Source organism: Astatotilapia calliptera, chromosome 11 (genome assembly GCF_964374335.1).
Source record: "Astatotilapia calliptera chromosome 11, fAstCal68.1, whole genome shotgun sequence".
In the NCBI taxonomy this organism is placed as follows: Eukaryota; Metazoa; Chordata; class Actinopteri; order Cichliformes; family Cichlidae; genus Astatotilapia; species Astatotilapia calliptera.
This window is the reverse complement of record NC_137432.1, coordinates 7,840,888-7,863,265: the sequence shown is the minus strand read 5'-3', so window position 1 is coordinate 7,863,265 and position 22,378 is coordinate 7,840,888. Positions and strand designations below refer to the sequence as shown.

The 22,378-nt window shown below is 40.9% G+C and overlaps 1 protein-coding gene across 2 annotated transcripts in view; it reads left to right on the top strand.

Moving 5' to 3' along the window:
- vps13b (vacuolar protein sorting 13 homolog B) overlaps positions 1-22,378 on the top strand; it is a 301,375-nt gene that overhangs the window by 259,255 nt on the left and 19,742 nt on the right. For both annotated transcript variants that reach the window (XM_026183458.2, XM_026183460.2), the window contains exons 47-51: positions 12,220-12,375; positions 15,281-15,547; positions 18,821-18,904; positions 19,102-19,277; positions 21,984-22,154. In XM_026183458.2, the coding sequence (XP_026039243.2) occupies positions 12,220-12,375; positions 15,281-15,547; positions 18,821-18,904; positions 19,102-19,277; positions 21,984-22,154 (854 nt within the window). The remainder of the gene's footprint in view (positions 1-12,219; positions 12,376-15,280; positions 15,548-18,820; positions 18,905-19,101; positions 19,278-21,983; positions 22,155-22,378) is intronic.

Here is a 22,378-nt window from a genome sequence, read left to right as displayed (position 1 = left end):
TTGGTCCTGGTGCTGACTCCCTGTCTGTCCTGTGTCTGGCTAGAAGGCAACTTTGTCCTTTTAGTTTCCATCTCATCCCAGTAGGTGTTGTCGATATGGTTGATTCTGGAAGGGAACTACTCATGAAGGCTTGGCACTTTTCAGTTTTGTGGCTGTTCCACTTCCTTTCTATTTGGTCCATACAGTTGCTTTTGTGTTCCACTCAGTTTGCTGACATTATCCATGGTCACATCTTTCTGTCTAATTTGACTCTGTCCAGTCTCCTAACAATATCATTGCGCCCTTACTTAGTTTTACAGTCCAGTGTATCAACCCTCAAACTACTATCCCAGTTTTTATGTATCTGTACATGCAGTATTGTGTTTCCTGGGAGGCCAGGGGAATGTCGGTGAGCAAGGCCATTGACCTGTCCTCATGGTTTTGGTATGATGTGTGTGTCCCAGTTGAATTGTCCCCCAGGCAGTCACACACTCATAAGCCACAGCTTCTAATATGCTTTTGTAAAGTAATCTATGCCTGTTCCTCTCTCGAGCTCCCCTGAGAACACACGAGACATGACGTCTTCTTGAATAGAGGAGGATGGGTAGAGAAAAAGATTGTGGAAGTGATCACCTGGGAAATATGAAAAATTCAAAAAGAGAGTAGCACAGAGTTGTCAGAGGGGATATTGCACAGCACTACTTGAGAAAAACAAGAGGACATGGAAAAATGGAAGCAGGGGCAAAAGATGAGCCATGCTCTCAACACTCCTCTACAATGGCAGCACCGCCAGAAACATGTCTGCTCACTATCTGTTCTGTTCCTCCCACCTTTCCCATTTCTCTTTCGCTTTTCTGTCTGTTGATGATGCACAAGCAACCCTATTTATCATGAGTGCATTGCTGCACCTGAAGTCTTCCCTTCCTGTCTCCAGTTCATACATATAGAAAGAGTCAGAGATGGAATAAGGCCATTTATATGATTAGACAGGCTGTTGTTTCAGCTTGAACTCAGACAGCGAGGCATATTTAAAGTGCCGCAATCTCCTTTATATTGTTCCTGTACGAACGAGAGGTGTTTAATGTGTGTAATCTTGAGCCATCTAACCAATGTACACTTCATACGGTGTTGTCATACCTTCGAGTATCTCGCTTTTCTCCGAAGAACACTAAAGTAGTGTGTTTTCGTAGTGAAACATGAACCTAAGCTCAGGTCAGACTCCCTCTCACTGCTCCTCTGTTTCTCTCCCTTCCACTTTCTCTACCACCCCATCTCTCCTGTCATTCATAACCATGAGACTTATTAAAAGGGTCGATTGAGGCAGTCACGTCCTTAGAGCCCGCTCTCGCCAAACACTTGAGCAAATTCATACCCATGTGTGGACACTCAGACTCACACATACATACACACTGTAATAAAATGTTTCCTAAGGCCTGGAGTCTGTCAGGCTTCTCAGTATAGTCTCTCCCTTTCAAGCTTAGCATGCCTTCACACCCCAGCATTTCCCGGCCAATGCGAAAATGTTTATAAACACATAATTTCCCTAATTTTTATATGCAGTGTACCATTATGTTCTGCGTGTCATGTAATAGAGAGAGAAACGGATAAAGGAACACATACGGTTAAATTAATACATCTGTTAAAAACCTTCAGGATGGTCATGCATACAACTACACGATCTTTCTCTAATTACGTACAGTTTATATTTCGCACAAACACACTCACCATCCCCACCCTGCTGTTTTTCAAGGCTCTGGCGTGTGGTGTGGATGGTTGAAATATCTGGCTGCTCGTTACAGGATACAGCCTGGCTGATGGAAATCCCTGTGGTTAGTGTGGTTAGCAGGGAGAGGGGCGTAAAAAGCCCCCTGGATTTGAGAAGGACTTTTTAAGTGCCTACAAGGAATATTCCCTATTTGAATAAATTGTGATTTACTCCATGAGCAGGCTTCTACAGTAGAGTGTCTCTGAATGCATGTCTTTGCGTGTTGGTGTGTCTGTGTATGTCTGTGATGTATGGTGTTGCTCCATGTGTTAGTGTTTGTGTGGAAGTGTCAGTGTTGTGTTGGCCGTGCGTGCGTGCGGTTCCCAGGGGTAATGTGCGGAAGATAGCAGCCCAGGACTATTAGTTTGCGGCGAGATTGGCCGTGTTTTTGGAAGCAGGCATGACAGGGTGGTATTTTGGGTGAGAGTGTGTGTGAAAGAGAGGCAGAGGAGATTGAGAGAGCAGTGTTACATCAGTGGAAGCTGTGTGTGAACATGTATATATGAATAGTTGTCTGTGTGTGAACCCTGTTGCTCATGTGTCGCAGTTTTGTACAAGTGTTTTAAGTTTTCAGAAGGGTTCATTGTTTGCTGTTCGTCATTCAAAAGAAACAAATCTCGTCCTTAAAATGTGTCTGGTGTTTTGCTGGAATCTATCAAGACTCAATGATTAAGAAACACTGCCCTCAAGTGAAGTGGTTTAGTCATGCTGTTCATCCAACATTGCCACTTTAACTGCAGTTGACCCTGAGGGGTTATCTCAGCTCCGCTCAGGTTCACCCACTTGCAGACTGAGCGTGAGGAAGCTAAAAGAAAAGGGAGTGCTCTCCGTCTTAATCCCTGAAGACAACCCTGACTCTTTGTCTATCCTTAGATCTGTGTTTGGTAATCTTTTCACACTGACTTTTGCTTGTAGCCATTACCTTAAAATATAAATAGGAGAAGAAAATAAAAAGTTGGAGATGAACACTGAATTATGAGAAAAGGTTTATCCATTTAGTAACACTGAGTTACACAAGAAGAGATGTTGCAGCACATTGCTAAACATTCCTCTGTCTAAAACAATAATACTTTTTTAGTCCACCTTTATTTGTGATGGTAGATTTGAAATTCCTCCCCAGGGTGCTTTAAACATTTGTGTGTTTGAAACCAGTGTCATGCTGTAACATTTCTTCTTCAGGCTGGAAGTTATCCTTTTAACTTGTATGCTTGGATATACAGATACTGTTTCTTACATGTATTCATGTGCGTCCATGTCAGCTCACTAACACTATCAGGTTTCATGATGATCAGCTTGTGCATACTCTGTGGTAGTCCTGGCCAGGTCCACACTGAACATGACACTATGCGAGCCAAACTCACGCACTTTCCCAGTTTGTATGTTTATTTATTGCAAGGGTTTTTTTGTCTCGCTATTGCTGTAACGTCTTGTAATTTCTCTGTATGGATGGCATCCATACTCGTGAATATAATGATGCATATATACACTTTGCTCATTTCATCAGCAATTCACTGTTGCGTCCTTTAAGGCAGCTTAACACAGTTCTTTGGGGATTTACTTGTATCTAGATGCCACAAGGAATTACATCTACACTAATCACTACACCTAAAGGTCAAAGGTGATTAGTAATCTCATGTTCCCTGAATGGTTAAAAAATTTCCTTCCAGACCACAAATCTTACACTTTACCTCCAAGTTTCCTTTGCCTTTTCATCCCACCAGCAGTTTCTTCTACAGTTGGACCTCCAGTGTTCAAGTCTAATAATTCTCAAAGGTATATCAGTTTACTGTGCGTATTAGTGCTCTATGCCTCAGCATCCAGTAGGCCCATATACATATCTCCTCTAACCCATTTCCCTTCTTGCTCCTTTTTAAACTCTCAGGCAGGACAAGAAGCCTTTTTTATGTTGAGAAAGTTTTGCTTTTGTTAGTGTTTGTTTTAAGGAAATGTCACTGGAGGGATGAAACATTTATCCCCAGCACTGTTTGTTGGGAGCACACTTGATTAGTGATTAAAGTGGTATGTCTCAAGAAGTTGAACCTCAACCTCAGCCCCTGTTACATTGCACAGACAAAGAAAAATGTTTCTGCAATCAGTGGTTGCCAGTAATTTTTTGAAATCACTTACTTTGAATATATTCTGGGGAATCATTATCAGCTTTCTGCAACCCACCTTTTGGTCTCCGTTCAACTTGAAAAAAAGTACTACATTCATCAGCTCTACACCACGGCTGCCAAAGTCAAGATTTTCATGAGAAATACAGTGAAGACGGACTTCTCCTTCACCACATGTTTTCTTTTTGTCTTTGTATATGTCATTCCTGTTCTTCCTTCCAAATTCAAGCAAGGATTTAGGGGAGTCTGTTTTTGCATTCTTACTGACACTCTTGGAGTTTTTTATTATGATTCCACTCATGTAGACTAATGTCTCTCATGACACTCTTTGTGTATAGACTGTATATTTGTATAATTCTACTGCCTGTGTAGTCTGTCCCAAAGGAAGCTTTTCCTCTGATATTAAGACATTAATTTAATTACCATGTTGATGAGCACTGTGCTGCTGGAATCTCTGTTGTAAATCTTTTTTAACATTCCAATGTGTTAGCAGTTTACAAATTATATCAATTATATCATCCTCTACATCAAATCCTGGGCCTTGAAATGACAACAAAGGCTCTTAAGCAATGGCGTGCAACCCTTTTCTGTGCAGCAGAACCGTTACTGACTGATCATCACATGAAAAACGCATTGGTATGTTTCGATTACCTTGGGCCACATGTTGATGACAGAGTTTTTTCACTTGGGATCCCAGTTTTAACAAATATACCAGCCGCCATTGTGCTGTGATTTCAGGTACAGAATAGGGTTCCTCACCACAGCTGATGTTTTTATAAGGTGTGGAAAGGATACAAGACAGTGGAGTTAAACACTGATAAAGAATATAAACCATTAAAAATGTTGACAGTGTATCAAAAGCCTTTTGATCTTTGATCTACACTAAAATGCTGTTTAAAGCATTACAGAAGCGTTAAATCCTTCTCTTAAACAAAAAGGTAATTAGTATTACACTCAAAACACCAAATGAAACCTCCTCACTCAAGTCCCAGTTCGTTTTTCTTTTTCACTAGAGAAATGGAACATTTTGGATGCAGTAATTGTGCAAAATGGCACTAAAACTAAGTTTTGTTATTTTGATCAGCTCCTTGGTTGAATGCACTTGTACGACTAACAGTATTGGTTTTATGTGGCCTCTATGGTAGGACGTCATCCAATTAATATGCTCTTCAATCCTGAGGACATCACTCCAGACAGGTTAGCTGTCCTAAAAGAGTTGACCTCAGTTAGCCCCTCTTTCTGTGCTTAATGCTCCTGAACCAGCCTTCTTCTTGATTCTCTACTAAAGCAGACCATAGGGGAGGTGCAGGTGAAGACTGTGATTATTAAGGTCCCTCTGGTGCTGCTCTGGGTTCAGCACCATGGACAGCACCTGGTGCTTTATGGCTAGTCCCACAGGAGCACCACTGGGTTGCGTGGCTGTTTTATCCAAGTGGCCTCACACACATCACTCAAGACCCTGAGACTCGGAAAGGCCTCTTTTCACCCAGAGAACCGTCGCTCACTGGATGTTTTCTCTTTTTGGATCCTTCTCTGTAAACCCAAGAATTGGTTGTGTGGGAAAATCGCAGTAGACCAGCAGGTTGGCCTCACCATGTTTACATGACTAAATGCTTTGAGTTGCTGTCACATGATTGGCTGATAAGATGTTTATCATAATGGGCAGTTTTAAGTAATAAGGTGGCCAGTGAGTGTATATAGACACTGAGGTTTATGTCCTGCTGATGGGTTTTTAAACGTTGACTTACATATCCCAGTGCTGTGCGGTTTTTATCCTCCTCTCAGACAGAGCTCCTTTTGTCAGTTCTCTTCATTTGGTTCAAGCACTTGCCGTGTCTGCATCTCCTGGAGACTTGAGGCCCTGCATGTCTAAGATGCCTTAGTAAAAAACCAAGGGAAAACTATTGAAGTATGTTAGTCAAGCATAAATCTCTTAATGTCCCTTCTGTCAACCACGGACCCACACAGTGTCTTTTCTCTGAAGCTTCTTCGAGCTCTCAAACCGCTTCTTAGACTTGCAAATCTGAGCTTTGATGTTGTGCTGCTTTGCTTCTTTTGTCAGAAAGAGGGAGCCAAGGAGGAGAGAAGCATTACAGACAGCTGTGTAGCCACCATAATTTCCTCATGTTACATGGGTTAGCCCTCACTGCCCTGGCATGGATGCTGTTGTGTCTTTCGCTGTCGTAATTCTCTTTTAATACATATTCTTTTTTTAAAGGGCAAAGTAATACGTATTCTTTTGTTTTGTTGTCTGGATAGAAACCTGTTTCTCATTTGTTAGGTGGCCAGCTAGCTCCCTGGTCCCAAAGTAATTTCCCCAGACAAGATGGGCCTCTGTTCCACATCCCTCTTTTTTCATCTCTGTCTGTATTATATTAAATAAGATAGGCACTACAGAGACTTGTCAAGCTATTTTTAAACTTTTGTCACATGACATTGAATTCACATGATTTTAATCAGCCATCTAAGACATGCCGCAGCTTCCTCAGGCCTTTTATAGAACCTTGTGTGCAAAGCTACTGGTGTTGATACCTCTGCTCCACATGTCTCAAATCTCCTATTATAGTCTGAGAGAGATGAAATAAAGGAATGGCATTAATGGGGAGACAACCATTGACCACTGCAGCTTTGTCAGCCTGTCTGTGTAGCATCGAAGAATGCCAATTGCATCTCCGCTGCAGACATAGACTTAATTTGTATTGTGTGCACCCAAGCACATTCCTGTTGAGGACAATAGACAGATAGGGGTTATAGTGGCAAGAGTGAGTCATTCTGTCTAGAGTAGCGCATGGGTCATAGGGTATATGGTGTTTTTGTGTGCACATTCATGTGAATGTCTCTCTAAAAATCTCTCTCAGAGAGAGTGATTTTATGTATGTTTTACCGTTTGTGTTTGCCATTGATTCCTATGTTGGTCCTGACACCCACATTATCAAAGCAGACACTTGAGTGTTTGCCATATGAAGTACGCAATGAGTCTGTGTTTACCAGGGAGTTAACAGTCAGTCCTTTGGCTGTGACTGACAGATCTGTTACTGTCTTTTACAGGAAAGTTTGTTGGTAATGATTTTCTCCTGGGAAAAGATTAAGCGATGAACTGGGCAGTAGACATGACATCGTTCCCATTAGGGAGGCTGATGGTTTGATTGACTCATTGAGTATAATTTACAGTTTAGCAAGTTGGGGGTGGTAATTCTCAGAAGTTAACACCACTAAATGTGTTGGTCATATGTTTGGCTTCTGCATCTAGTTTCCATGGTAATCTAAAATGTGGATGATGTGATTTCAAAACGTTTACATGGTGTTGATCTTGTATTAAGACCATACTTGGTCTCAGTGATATTATGTGTGGTTTTTAATTTCATCCTTCTGTCCACTCTCTCTGTTACTTGCAGATTAGTCATAATTTCACCAAACTCTTTGTTTTGAAAACATATGTCAAAGCACCGTTATTAAGTTTAGTGGGTGCACAGTGCCTGTGAAGACCTGTTGTTTTAAAGTTTTTGAAGCCTTTTTTATGCAGGCCATCTGTGGCATTAAAACAGAAAAGGAACTTGCACTGACTTAGCATTAGGGAATTTACTTCAACGCAAGATATTTGCTAATGTTACCATACTCATCTGGTTCACTATAAAACCAAATTCAGCTTGAATTCATTAATTAATTCAAATGTCTAAAAAATTTACTGATATTTTACATATCATCCCCCAGTAAATGAATAGAACAGATGAACTGAGGTCATTTTAAAAATAAGGATTGGATTTAATACTGTGGTTTGTGACTGCCTGAAGTCTGTCAACCATGGATATGGTGGGATGTTTCCACCCTTGAGATGCTTGGATAGGCCTTCAGTTAGGCAACCTTCACTTCCTGCCTGTTTGTTGGTCTCTTTGTCTTTAGCTCTTCAGTACGTAAAATCTTGCTCTACTGGACTGAGATTGAGTGACTGACTTGGCCATTGAAAAATACTCAATTTCCCTGCCTTTAGAAACTTTTGAGTCTTTTTTGCAGTTTTGGGTCATTATCCATTTGCACTGTGAAGAGCTGTCTGATCAGTTTTGCAGCATTTGGATGAATCTGAGCACAGAATATGGCCCTGTACACTTAACAGTTGATCCTGACACTTTTATCAGACGTCTAGTAGCGTTATACCTCTGGAAGTCATACAAGCCCATATCAGTCTCTGTGTCTCCAGGTGTCTCTAGATTGTAGACTTTGACAATGACGGTGATTTTAAATGTTTTTAAATTTCAACGGACAAGCACTCCTGCCTTGCTTGCCCTGGTAGAACATCACTGGACCTCACTGTATATTTACTTTGGTTGAATCCTGTGTAGATTTAACCCGAAAGTCCGGTTCAGTGTAGAGGCACTGGCACTTCTCATTGTGGATTTTTTGGATGGAATGTATTGCTTTATCTTCGTTTTTGTTTTGTTTTGTTTTCTTGAATGTGGTAAAGTAAGTAAACAGTGGTGAGGTGATCATTTATAAACCATATAAAACTTCAGCTTTAATATATGGGGAAACAGTGACATCCCACACAGCAAGTAGCCAGTCTGTCACTGAAGTTTCCAAAAAAGGCAGAAAAGAAAACACCGAACAGAAGATGGTCAGATTGTCATGTCCCAAAAATGCTTCACCAAGCCTGACCGTTTCAGTCTTCCCAAAAATCGTAAGACATCACCAAATAGTGTGGTCATTTTGGAAAAATCCAGAACACCCATATTTGACCAGTACAACTCAGTTACAAAAACATTTAAGCGGCATGATCGAAGATGTCAGAGTAAAAAACAGAGTTAATGTAGTTCAAGCAAGAGTGACTGAACCTATTTTAATATCTGTCAGATGAGTCATCACCATGGAGCCGAGCTGAATAATCGGTTGCTAAGTTATATTAGCATATTTGGACAAACATGTCACTCATCATTTTGATATAACTGGGATGTACTGTCAGACCTAAAGACACATGACTAACTTACAGTAATTTCCAAACAGTCAACACAGGTAATTGTTTGATTATTTTAATGACTAGAAAATATGTTTACTTAAAGTGTTTTATTTATCTATCAGGTCAAATAAAATTTGAGGAATTTGGATAATTGCTTGTATTTTGATTATGTTGTGACTTGAAGCCAGAGTTATTATTGGAAACTAAAAAAAAAACCAAGACATTACCTTGGTTAAAATCTACGCACCATAAGTGACACATGGCAGAATATTTAGAGTACATCAAAGTGCTGTCAGAAAATAGCAATAGTTTGTTAACATCCACAAACTTTCAATTATTCCCATGAAGATCACTCTTTTAGCATAGTTGGAGCCTTCCAATGTGCTGGAGTGAAGCAGTGTCCATCATCAGCCATAATCACACTCTCCCCCTGAGGATTAAAGGGAAATGAAGTGAGGGTGAGATTTCAATTTCACATTTCTTTCACACTCAATACCCATCTTGGGGAATTATCACAATATAATAAATGGGTCTTCAGTTGTTTTTGGACAAAAAAAAAATCTTCTGCTTCGGGCCAGCTGCTGAAAGTGAGTGTTGGAGTTTCTTGTTAAAATATTTATTTCTAGATGAGATTCATATTTAACTGCAGGCTACAGCACAACCTCTGGTTTTTGTGTGATATTTTGTAGAGTTGACATAGATATAAGAGACAGTTACATGTCGGGGGGGGGGGGGGGGGGGGGTTAACAATGACCCTTTAACTTTTACTCAGTTGTCAGTTTATTTCACCTTGGCATACCGGCCTTGTCTTGTCAGTTTGCATCACTGGGCTTTTCTCTCATTTCGAGCCCTGGGGTGTATGTCATCATTTTGTTTCGTGAGGTCAGAGATCTTCAAAGTATAAAGCAGTTGTTATGGTTTGTCAACATGCCTAGGGTTGCCACAACTCATATGAAAAAAAAGTATAAAAGATGAGCTCTTTCTCTATTTAGGGTCATCTCCACGTGTTACAGTCGTCTTTTGCTTTTATTTTGCACCTTGCTCCCTACAGTATGTGTACCAATAAAATTCTATATAAAACGATACATAAAGTAAATCAAATTATTAAGCTAAGTTGACTAATTAAAGAACGGTGTGATTAATAAAAAAATTTTTTTGCCTTAAATAAAATCTTTTTTTCCCCATAAATGCTGAGTCTCTATTCAGTTGAACACTGTTGGTGTAAGGCGAGGCTTAATCCGTGTGTATAAATCGGTCACATGTGGCTGGCTGGGTTTTCTGTGTCACAACAGTTGAATACGTCACAGAGAGGCAAAACAACTTCTTATTTTTCATTCTTGTTGTCCTTACACATCCAGTTCATATGTGTCACTGCTGTTTTTTTTTTCTTCTACTGCTTGAGTCAGAGACATGATGAATTAAAACAAAAGCAGCAGTAACTGTTTGAAGTCTGAGGAGAAATGTTATTATGACTTCTTCTTTAAAGGTCAAGTTGAGCCACAGGCATGATAGAGTGCACAGAGACCGGGGGAGGAAGGGACAGAGAAGGTAAAGCAGAGAGAAGTGTTGAAATTGCAAATCCATCCTCACACATGGTGCTGACGCACGGCAGAGGTCTCCAGTGGCTTCACCATCACAAGATTTGCAAGGTTTGGGCCGTTATTGTCACCAGTCTACTCTAATGAAAGTATTATAATATAAATACTGAGTTCTAATCTGTAGGACCTGAGGTGAGCTTTGAAGTGAAAAGGTATCAGTATTAAGTCATGGGAGTAGAATGCCAAACACATTACAGTTCATTTCTCAATTTTCCTCTGATCACAATATTCTTAGCTGGGCTTGATTATGAAATTGTGTGTAATGTAGTAAAGGCTTGGTTCGGTAATATAGTTCTCCACCTTAAGGCTTAAACTTAACCTCTGCCACCTGGCTGTTAAGACCCCTCTGAGTACGTGCACCAAGTAGGAGATCTCAGAAATGTAACTCATTTCCACGCAGCTGACAGCGAGGATGACAGATCTTGTAGAGAGTGAATTCAGGGTTTGATTAAGAATGTTATTGTAAAGAAATCTGTCTTCAAACACTAAGAAAAGACTGCAGTGCTGAGAAGCACATAAGGTCTTGACCAAGGTCCCCCCGTGCCCTTTGACCTCAGGAGTAATTTGTTTTTCTTTAAACACATTGAGTAAATGTTCAGCATGTTGAAGCAACTACCCAAAGTGTAAATGTTCAAATTTTCAGTGTTTCAGTCTGGTCGCTACTCCTCTGGGGGATCACTGACCCCGAATCTCACTCTGCTGCTTGCCCCCGCCCCATCTGTCTTGATAGTCCCATGACATGCTTTGTCTTTCTCATGTTTTCTCCCCTTCCTTTTCAACTGTTGCTAGTTTGATGTTGTGCTGGCAGCAGGGTTGACACAGAGTTTCGGTGCTGTAGAAAGTCAGCCCCCTTGCCTCGGGAAGGGGAGAAGGCTTTAGATCTCCTTCTGTATTTATGATTCTGCTCCTGTATTATGACCAAAATCTCATGAGAAGAATCATACTGTTTGACAAAGGAGTTTCCTTATCATGCAGCTTTGAGCAACTTCAGATAAGAAGTGGACAGATGGTCTGTGAATAACCTCACTGCAGCACAGGTGTGATGGGCATTTGGCCAGACCACTTGGTTTTTGTACTGAATGTTTGTGGATTTAGGTGGAGGCAGCACCCAGTAAATGCTGCATCACTGCATCATGCATTAATTAAAACCCAGTCAGCTAATTGCAGTGTGTATTTTGTGTATCGGTGAAAGCAAAACAGCACTGTTCGGGCTGCCTCTTTACATATTTTTAGCCCTGCTACCATGTCGAGGCACACAGTTTAAGGAATTATGGGGAAAATGGTTGGGGGGAAATTGTCACCACTCTAAAGTTGTTTGACTGTCAAAAGAAAGGAAAGCATCTGTTTATTACTGTTATCCTGAGCCTGTGTGTTTATACCAACCACACACATGGATGTGCTCCACACTGAAGTGATGGATATGCAGCTCAAATGGTTGGGGGCCAAAATATGTGCCTCTTATTTAGATGTGTGGAGAAAAGAGTCTTCCACATTCAACCGCACAAGTACACACGCACAAACAATCTGGTCACTACACACACTGCTGTAATAATCTTCCACATCAGCTGTTTTCCACCAGCCAGTTTATTGTGTGCGACCTTCCATTTGTGCTTCCAGCAGCAGCAGGCCTGTTCGGCAACAGTAAACAGGAACTTTGTTGTTCTTTTCCCCCCCTACCAGAATTTCCCAAACAGAGTCCTGTTGTTTACTTGCCTTTTGATCGGGGTAAATAAAGGGCAAGAAGGCTAACCTCTGATGTCTGCTAACTTCTGTCTCTGTTTTTGTGTGTATGTTCTGCTCTGTGCTGTCCTCCAGCTGCTGCACATCTGCATCGAAGGATGGGGGAACTGGCGCTGGTCAGAGGCCTTCAGCGTGGACAACGTAGGGACTCTGCTTAGGACCATTCAGTACAAAGGACGCACCGCCTCTCTCATCATCAAGGTCATACAGCTCAATGGTGTCCAGAAACAGGTACTGTCACTTTTTAGTAATTACTCCTTTACTGACTTCTTTGTTTGTAAAGATTGAAATAAAAGAAATATTACTCATTGGCCATGTAGTTGTTATGGCGGGTATTTTCCGATGAAGGTCAAAGGCTTCCAGAAAGTTAAACATCTTACTTTTCTTGTCGTTGGATCAGAGTTAATGTGAATAGATTTTAGCAGATCTTTATAATTAACTGCAGCGATAAAAGGAAAGATGGTGAACAGCATTACCAACCCCCAGATTTAATTTGTAGAAGATTCCAGACGCAAGACTCTTTATAATTGACAAGCAATGATTTATGGCCCAGATACACCGCAGTAACAAAACAGGACCAGAGTTCTCAACATAATCAAGAATATAGGGATCCTGCAGATTATCTTGCTGCTAACCTGTTAAACATTTACACTGAAAGCAGGAACATGTTTGCTGCATTACGCCTGTTGATTTCTTCTATGTGACACAAAAGCCTGGCTTTTTTCCCAGCACTCATTTCAGGATGAGTGCTTTTTAATCTCCTTTTTTTCCCCTGCTTTTGTATGTTATGATTTAGTAGTTGCTTAGCTAACAACAGACTGTCTTTGTCAGTTTTTGTAATCTGTTTTAGAGCAATAAAACAAAAGCTTATGAACTTTAAGCCATCCAAAAACACAATGTGTCCCATCAATCCACAGAGAAGATCACAGCAAATCATAAACCAGCATAAACCAAATACATACACCAACTGTCTTTTTTTTTTTTCGCTCTAAGAAAAGGAATGAATCATGCTGGAATTTTTCCACAAATAAAAAGCAGAGTCTTCATATTCCTGAAAATGCAGAGATGCCATCAGATTGTAGCTGTGACACTTTGTTATGTAAACAGTGTCAAGTGTCACACACATCTCCCACTCATCCTCCAGACAAAACAGACTCGGCTTCTCACATTCCTTCTACCATCTGTCCCAAACTTTGATTACATCTTGTTTCCATTGGATGCAGTGATAGAGTATGAACATTGGTCATATCCAATTCACAACAAAACCCCCAGAACGGGACGGCAGCTGCCACTACAGAGAAACGCATGAGTATACCTCAGTCTGGGTTTTCTTTTGGGAGGGTGGGGTTCGTCCTCAGTGCCACACCATGTCCTCTCTGTTACCCTCTTTCTTGCTTCTCTATGGTCTTTCATTGTCACCTTTTTAGTGTTCATATTGGCACCTATTGTTAAAAAAGTTTATAAAGTGCAGTTTATATTAATCTCCCTCATACAAGCCCATGCGCACATGCGTCTGCACATGGATGCGTGATTGGGAGAACACTTGTAAAAGCACGTGCATTAGGCCTGCTACTGAAAATTACTGTCAGGATCACTTAAGCCATTGATTATTTTTTGATCAGTGGTTCATCTTTAACATGGAAACAGTGAGTAAAGCTTCATGTTGTTTCCATTACAGTGTGTTCAAAAAGAGAGGTGAAACAAAAACAAAATTTCTATGTATGAAACCAGCTTTCTCTCATTTTTGGTATGTGCTGATATGATAGTCTGTAGTTAAATGGAAAAGAGAGTTTTTCACAGGACTTACGAGCCATGTGCTGTTAATTAAATGGTCTTGTTTAACTGATCATTGGCAGCGCCGAAGCATTCATTGCCGCAATCCTCCCAGAAGCAGACATCCCAGCAAATTCACCGAGTGCAGTGGTTGAAGAACTACAAAAAACCTTCAAAAGCTGTATCTCAAACTCTACGGACATCAATTAGCATGTTAAAGGTTAAAGTTCGTGACAGCACAATTAGAAAAATACTGAACACGTATGGTTTGTTTGTTAGGGTTGCTTGGAGAAAGCCTCTTCTTTTCTGCTCTTCTCTCTGAAAAAGAACATGGTAGCAAAGTTACTATGTTTCAATTGCATTTGAACACACTGCAGTACTTCTGGAGTCGTGTCCTTTAGACGGAGAAGACCAATGTTGAGATGTCTGGTCCCAATGCCCAGGATGACACATTTGGTTGTGTTTGATTTACCATCTGTCAAGCACAGTGGTGGAGGGGTGATGATTTGGGCTTATTTTGTGGACACAGGACCTGGGTACCTTACAGTCAGTGAGCTGTGAGGTCATCTGTCCAACAGCTAAAGCTTGGCCCAAATTGGGTCATGAAACAGGTCAATCTACAGACGGAGTGAAACAGAACAGAATCGCTGGTCCAGTCAGAACTCAACCGGATTGAGGTTTTTTTTTTTAAACTCACTGATTTTTATTTTTTTTAATTGGGAGTCCAGATTTTCCATGCACATGCATATACTACAAGTTTTTTTTAAAAGCACAATAAGATGTTCCACACTCAGAGTACAGTATGTGTGTGTGTGTGCGCGTGCACATATGTGTTTACATTGATTCACACATAAGTCATTTCCGTTCCGTTCAGTAGAGATTGTCTGATGTAAGGGTGTGTGTCTGTGTGTCACCTTTGAGATGTGGAATAAAATGCAAATTAAGATGTGAATGCAATGGTTTACACATCATTTAAAGTAAAAATACTGCAAGAAAGAGAAAGTTTTTTAACACACCTCTTAACTTCTCTGTTTTGACGTTATCATTACATTCTTTTTTTATTCCTGTTTAGTACAACATCCAAAAACTTGTAAAAATGGGGGATGTATATGAATTGTTAGTGATCTTAAACTGTAAGGCAATGAGGAAAGTTACCCTTTATAAAACAGCTGGGAATCGGAAATTATTCAGGTAGAAGTCAAAGCTGATCTTAGTTGGAAGGCGTCTTTTTGAAAACCGTGACTTTCCTACATTCCCAGTGACATGTTGTAAAACTTATCTCATAATTATAGAAGTTAATTATAAGGCACTAAACATCTTTATTTCTAATTTGGACAATTCTGTCATACAACCCTCTCCCCAGGTAATAATCTGTGGGCGGCAGGTCATGTGCAGCTACCTGACTCAAGACATTGAGCTGCGAGTGGTGCAGCACTACGTGGGGCCCGATAGCCAGACGGTAGTCAGGGAATACTGCGACTGCCTGGAAGCAGGAGCCAAGCTGCCATCCTATGTGCTGGAGGATGCAGAGATGACAGAGCTGTGTGTAAGGGCTCGAGGAGACGATGAGTGGTCACAGGATGTTCAGCTGGAACGGAGGGATAAGAGCAGCAGCAGCTTTGTTGTACAGGTAACACAAGTAGAACTTTAAGTAAGCCTTCCACATGTCCAGTAAAGCTTCCCACTTAGTTTCCCAGAGTCTTGTCTGTACATGTCTTTACGATCAGAAGCTACATCAGTTACAATTTGTTGCGTGTGCATACTAGCAGATTAAAATGCACACGCGTGCTCCACTGTGCCTGGAGCACGCGTGTGTGTCCAAATGCAAGCTGTTGAATGTGCTAGCCATGCACACAAAGTTTCTCTCACACATTGCTCACACCACTACTTCTGACTGGCTCTCCATCCACACAACATGTTTGGAGCCAGTGACTGGACCACCAACTGTGACCGGATCCTCTTCTCCTGGGTGGCCACAGTGGCAGCGCTTCCATGCTGCTACTCACTGTTAGAGAACAGATTGAGATCTTCCCCTCAGATAGGCTTACAAAGACCCTGCAACCCATAACCCAGCCATGTTGAGAGGTAGAAAATACTGTTTATGCTCTCTCATAACAACGTTAACCATAGACAGGAAACACTAGCTGATATGTGGGCACAGGGAAAGGCTTTGAAGGCACTTTCACACCACTGGATAAGCGCCAGCTCCATCCCTGCTGTTCTTGCGCTTGCTCTTTATTTTTCTTGTGCTTTTTTCCCTGCTGTTCTTGTATTTGCTCTTTATTTTTGTTGAACTGTCTTTCTTTGTCTGCCTCTCTCTTTTTTATTTATAAGCCTCACGCTGTTAACAGCTAGCCATCTACCACTCCAGCTCCTGTGTATGTGTGTGTGTTTTGGAAAAGGGGGTCTGAACATCTCTGACTGCACTCCAGCATGCACTGTTATCTTTTTTCGTAGGATCAGCGATTCATTGCACATCTGGATGGCTGGCTCCAAATGAGAGAGCTGCCTGAACTAGTAGCTGGGTTCTTAGATCTCTCTATCTGTGCCTGTCTCCTGCTATTTCACTCGCATGTTTCCTCCCTGCCTTTTACCTTCTCGCCCACACACTGGCTCACTCATCTATCTTCTAGTTAACTCCTTTCTTTACTTCATCGTCTGGCATCAAGCCTGTCCACCTGTCCTGCATCCCTCCATTTTCAGTGTTTGTCTTCTTTTTTTTTTTTTTTTTATCTGCCTGATGATTCCCTGTATCAGTAATCCATCTGAGGTATCTCCTTTTTCATATCTCATCTTCCTTATCCTTAAATCTTATTTTCAACGTTTTTTAAACGTGAGCTTTAGAGAAAGCACAGAAGGTCATCGCGACTTTATCCCAGTGGTGAGCATTTTTTACTTGATCACTGTAGAGCATCTGTTTGCCAAAGTTTTACTCCCTCATCCAAATAAGTCTATTTTGCAAGGGTCTGTATATTAAAACTGAATGTTCACCCTGTCTCTTTGCTCTGCTCTGCTGACCCTACCAGTAAATGAAGTCCCCAGGCTGTCATAAACGAAACCGCTTGTAATGTGACTTGGCATCCCAAGACTTTAATGAGGAGTGAAGAGTAAATGGGACAAACACCAGTGACACATTAAGAGTGCTTAGTGTTTGGTGGGCACATTCTCAGCCTTTAAATCTTGCAAAGATTTAACTGACTGTAATGGGCCACTATCTGGCACTAACAGTTGTCAGTCCTCACAGCCATAGTATTGTGTTGCAGGGCTTTAGGGAGACTTAACATTTAACTGCTGAAAGAAGCCAAGAAACAAAGATTTTTAGGACAAAACATCATTGATGGAGGCAGTAAATATCATGCCAGGGGGTAAAAAGGAGCAAAAGCATTAAAGTTTATCCAGTTTATTCATATTTTACATCTTAACCACCCGTGTAAATTTTAAATACAAGCATGTGCCATTATTAGAAAAAAGATTATTATTAAAAAAGTATTAAAATAAAGGTCATTTTGAATTTGATGGCTGCAACAGGTTTCAAAAATGTTGGACTAGGGTAGCTTCTCCTTTTCCTTTAACAACAGTCTGTAAAGGTCTGGGAACTGAATAGATCAGTTGCTGGACTTCTGGGTCGTATTTTTCATTTCGTGGTGCGTCAAATGTTGTCAACTGGAGAAAGATCTGGAGCACCGGCAGGCAGCCGGACTTTTTTACTGTGAAAGCATGCTGTTGTAATAGATGCATATGCAGTTTAGCATTGTCTTGCTGAAATACACAAGGCCTTCCCTGAAATAGAGGTTATATGGATGGAAGCATAAGTTACTCTAAAACCTTCTAGCATTCATGTTGCCCTTCCAGATGTGCAAGGTACCAATTCTATAGGTAATAATGCACCCACATACCATCAGATTCATCCGACCACAGAGCAGTTTTGCCTCAGTCCATTTTAAATGAGCTTTGGCCCAAAGAAGACACTGGCATTACTGGCTCATGTTCACATATGGCTTCTTCTGTGCGTGATAGAGTTTTAACCTGTGTTTGTGGATGGCACGATAAACTGTGTTCACAGAAAATGAATCTGGAAGTGTTCCTGAGCTCCTGCAGTGATTTCCATGACAGAATCACTCCTTTTTTTACTCCTGAGGGCCTAACCAACACAGGCATCTATTATTGATTTTCAACCTTTTGCCTTGCTCCCTGAGATTTCTCACGATTCTCTAATTCTTTTGATGATACTGCATGAAATATTCATAATCTTCATAATTTTACATTGAGCAACATTATTCTGAAATTGTTACACAATTTATCGATGCATTTTTTTGCAGATTGCATAACGAAGCCCATCTTTTCTTCTGAGAAATCCTGCATTTTTGTATCCACTCACATTACGGCCCTGTTGCCAGTTAACCTAATTAGTGCAAAATGTTCCTGCAGCTGTTTCTTTTTAGTACCAATTAGTTTTCCGGTCTTTTGTTGCCCTCTCCTAACTTTTTTGGGACATGTTGTAGCCATTAAATTCCAAAAGAGCCAATATTTTTCTTAAAATGGTGCATTTTCTCAGTTTAAGCATTTAATGTTTTCAGTGTTCTGTTGTGAATAAAATATGAGATTATGAGATTTCTTAATTATTGCTTTGTATTTCATTTGCATTTTACACAGCGTTGCAACTTCCCATCAGTCATAAAAGGCTCAGGGGGTAGTGTCATCATCCCACTGGGTGGCATGAACACCCAACACATAGATCAAGAATGAGGCGACATAGAATTTTCAAATTCATATCATAGGAAATGCTCAATCTAGTTCAAATATGACCAAATATCAAAGTCAAGGTCAGAGGTCAAGTTTGTTGAAAATCCTTCAGGCTTCTTTGGTATTGATATCTTCTAACAGCTAGTTTGTTTCCTTTCAGGTGCCTTGTTCTAATGGCTCATTGCTTTATGTTCTGTGCACGCTCATCACAATCGAACCCAACTCTCATATGCAGCAAAGAGTGGTGAGCATCTGTTACAATATTTACCGTTACAGAATATTTTAAACCTTTTTGTTTTGATCTCTGGGAACTAAGTAATTATCCAACACTTAAGATTAAGAACTTTACATTTTTGGTGTAATCATTATTTTTCCTGATTTAGTTTTCCTCTCATCAGTTTGTCTTTTCATTGATTGTTCTGTATGAAAACCATGTTCCAGGTGGTTTTCAGTCCACTGTTTGTCATGAGGAGCCACCTGCCGGACTCTCTAATCGTGCATATAGAGAAGAGGAGCCTCGGACTGCGAGAAAGCCAGCTAATACGTGGACAGGGTCACCAGGAGCCCCTGCTAAACACGGAAGCTGACCTCACCCACCATCTCACTTTCCAAGCCAGGTAAAAAAAAATAAAATGCATTGGTCCAAAAAAGGACATAGTAGTTCAAGTAATGTCTAATACCTTTTCATGCTTAAGATCTATGAAACACTATATAACACACCTCAGCTTCACAAACATGTTACATGTTACAATTTCTGCACATCTGACATCACTCCTAATGATGGTGGTACGATGCAGTTTAACCTCATATTCTTGTCATTTGGTCTTAACCAAAACTATTCTCTTCCAGCAGACATTTTCAGTGGCCAATTTAGTTGTTGTAGTCCTTTTGCACTGCCTTTATTGTGCACTGCCTAGACAAAAAAAACCTCACCACATGGCAAATAGGTGAGCACCTTCCAGTGGTTTTTAGGTGTAGGTTTAGCAACTTTATGTGCCTAAAAATACTGAATGACAGGATTTTTCAGTGTATTTTTCTTTCTCATGACAGTTTGTCAAGCTCAAATTGTGAAAGAGTGGTTCAGGGAGCATGACATATAATTTTCACACATAGCCTGGGAACGCACACAGAACCAACACACAGAGGAAGCCACCTTGGCTGACACATAGCTTCAATTCTGACATTTTAGGCGGGGCCATCATTACACCTCATTTAGATAAAGCCCCAGCAAAGCAGGTTTTTTTTCCAGTAGTTTGTTTGTGTAGAAATAATACTTTTTTATGTCTATGTTTGCATGAGGTTAAAAAAATGTATGCGCACTAGCCCGGTGTCTGTGTGTGGTCCGTGCCTGTCATTGTCTTGGTTAGAAATGTGCCAGTGTAAGTGTGACAGATGCCACTTCATCATGGGCAGAGGCTGTCACATACATCATTGCTACGCCTATTACTTGCCCCAGTTTGTCCTTATGTGTTTGCACATATTTCCCATAGCCTCTGTGTAAGAAACCAATAACTGTACAATTTATCATTGTAGCCAAGTCCATCAAAGAAATGCTAAGAAATTCATTTGTATTTTATCTGTTTTATCTAGCATCACCACTACACCTCATTTCATGTCATATATATATGTACATGGCATGTGTTTTGGCGCATGGTGTCGTTCAGTAACAGAAGTGTTTATGCTTCAGTGTGTGTGGCCCCAAGGGAAATGGCTACCACATGCACATATTGTTTTGTTGTTGCTTCTACTATATTTGTTATCTTTCCAAATGTAATTTAAGTTGTTTTATGCAAATACATAAGGGGGGGGGGTGCTGGGTGGGGGTGGGGGGGGTCAACCTTTTGGTAGCAAGTGGTGGTGATCTGAATAAACAGAGTAAACGTTGAGTGTAATTGACTCTCCCTGAGAGATTTTTTTTTTTTTTTTTGCTGTAACTGTTGTGTTTAGATATCTGGTCACAAAGTTTGTTTTGATTTCAGCTGCCATAAAGGAACCGCAGTGGCTGTACAGTGACTGGGAATGTATTTGGCCCCTGCTGTTGAAGATAAATCCTTTTCAGTTGTACAAAAAGCAAGCTCAGAAAGAACTAAGTGTCTTGTCTTTCTAGATTGCAACCACAATGCTCCTCGTGTTTACGATCCGTCCGCTGCCTAAACTGTTTCAAACCGCACAAACTTGCATACTCTCCTCTCCTGTCCCCCGCAGCTCAATCCATCCCTCATCCCTCTCCATTCTCATAAGCACACACTACAAGCCACAATTGTAAACATACACACATTTTGTACAGATGCACACAAGGCCCCCCTTCCCCCCGACCCCAAACCCCTAGGACAGATCCAGTCTGTTCGCTGGTCAACAGCTCATCTTTCCTTCCTGTAATTACGCATAGTTGTGGGCTTTAATGGACGAGGTAGAGAACAGAGCTGTGGTCTCCGCACAAGAGACACAGACAAGTCTTAACCAGAACTCTTATGTCCTGCTCTCCTTGTTCTGGCCACCACATTAGAAGATCAAGAGCTACAATCAGAAGCCTCTTCCAGTTTTCCCCCTCAGGAACTGCTCTGGATGAGAAGCTTCCCGTCAACACCTTGTCCCTCTCGTCTGTCTTGCCCCAGATCCATAAGCAATAGCCCCTGTGTTCCCTTTATAGCACAATGGGCTCTATTAATAAACTACTGCTCTGGGGTAAGGGGCTGCTTTGCTTTGGCCAAGTGGAACTGGATGCCGCCCAGATAAAGAGAAGAGGTTATTAAACTGTTGGATTTTTTTTCTCTTGTTGTTGCAAAGCCATAATTGACCAGTGTCTGGGACCTAGGTATTCAGTGGGGTTATTTACTGCCATTTAGCTTTTTTTCTCTGATCCTTATGAGTTAGTGTTTGTAAGACAAGACTGCGTGTCATGAAGAGGAGTCCATAACAAAAGGCAGATTGAACCCGCTTCAAGGTTTCAGGGCAAAAGTGGAGTGTAGCTAGGGGTCACTTTAATTGCATCGAAAAGAACAATGGGAATAGTCAGATGTTGTCAAAGGATGTCTTGTTTTATAGTGAAATAAAGTATATTTGAATTGTTTCTGGTGTAAAATAACATACTGCCAAGCCAGATTTGCTGGTAAAAAATGATTTTGTGTCACAGGCAGTGCCTTTATTTGTTTACTTTTATCACACTTTCACTGAACTTGATATCTCCTAATCTTTGAGTTAAATCAGCTGTCTCTTGTGTCTTATCAAATCTAGGGTGTCTACTTTCTCCATGAACACACGTCACAGTCACACGCTGTTTGAGGAAATTGCAATGATTTTATGTTTGTGCTTTCTCTCTTTAGGGAAGATGAAGATGCTTCGCACTGCGCTGTGCCCATCTCCACCAGCCTAATCAAGCAGATACTGAATAAGACTGGACACGAGGACAATCCAGAAAACATCTTGGCTGATTTCTATGGTCCAAAGAGAAGCAATGAGCCTCCATGGCCGTATGTCATCAAAGACGCTGGCAGGTACTCTTTGCATTGCACTGGCTGGTAGATTTGATGTGGGATATATGTTTGCAAGGGTACAAAGTGCTGTGAATATTTCTTTACTGGCAGATGTTTGTTTTTTTTCCATTCTTTACTTAAAAACAGTTTTCTTTCTGTTCATTAAGACACCTCGTGATCTTTTTAATAAGTAGCATCAATAACTCTTTTTCATCCCTGTCATGGCTCTTTTGTGGCTAGCATTA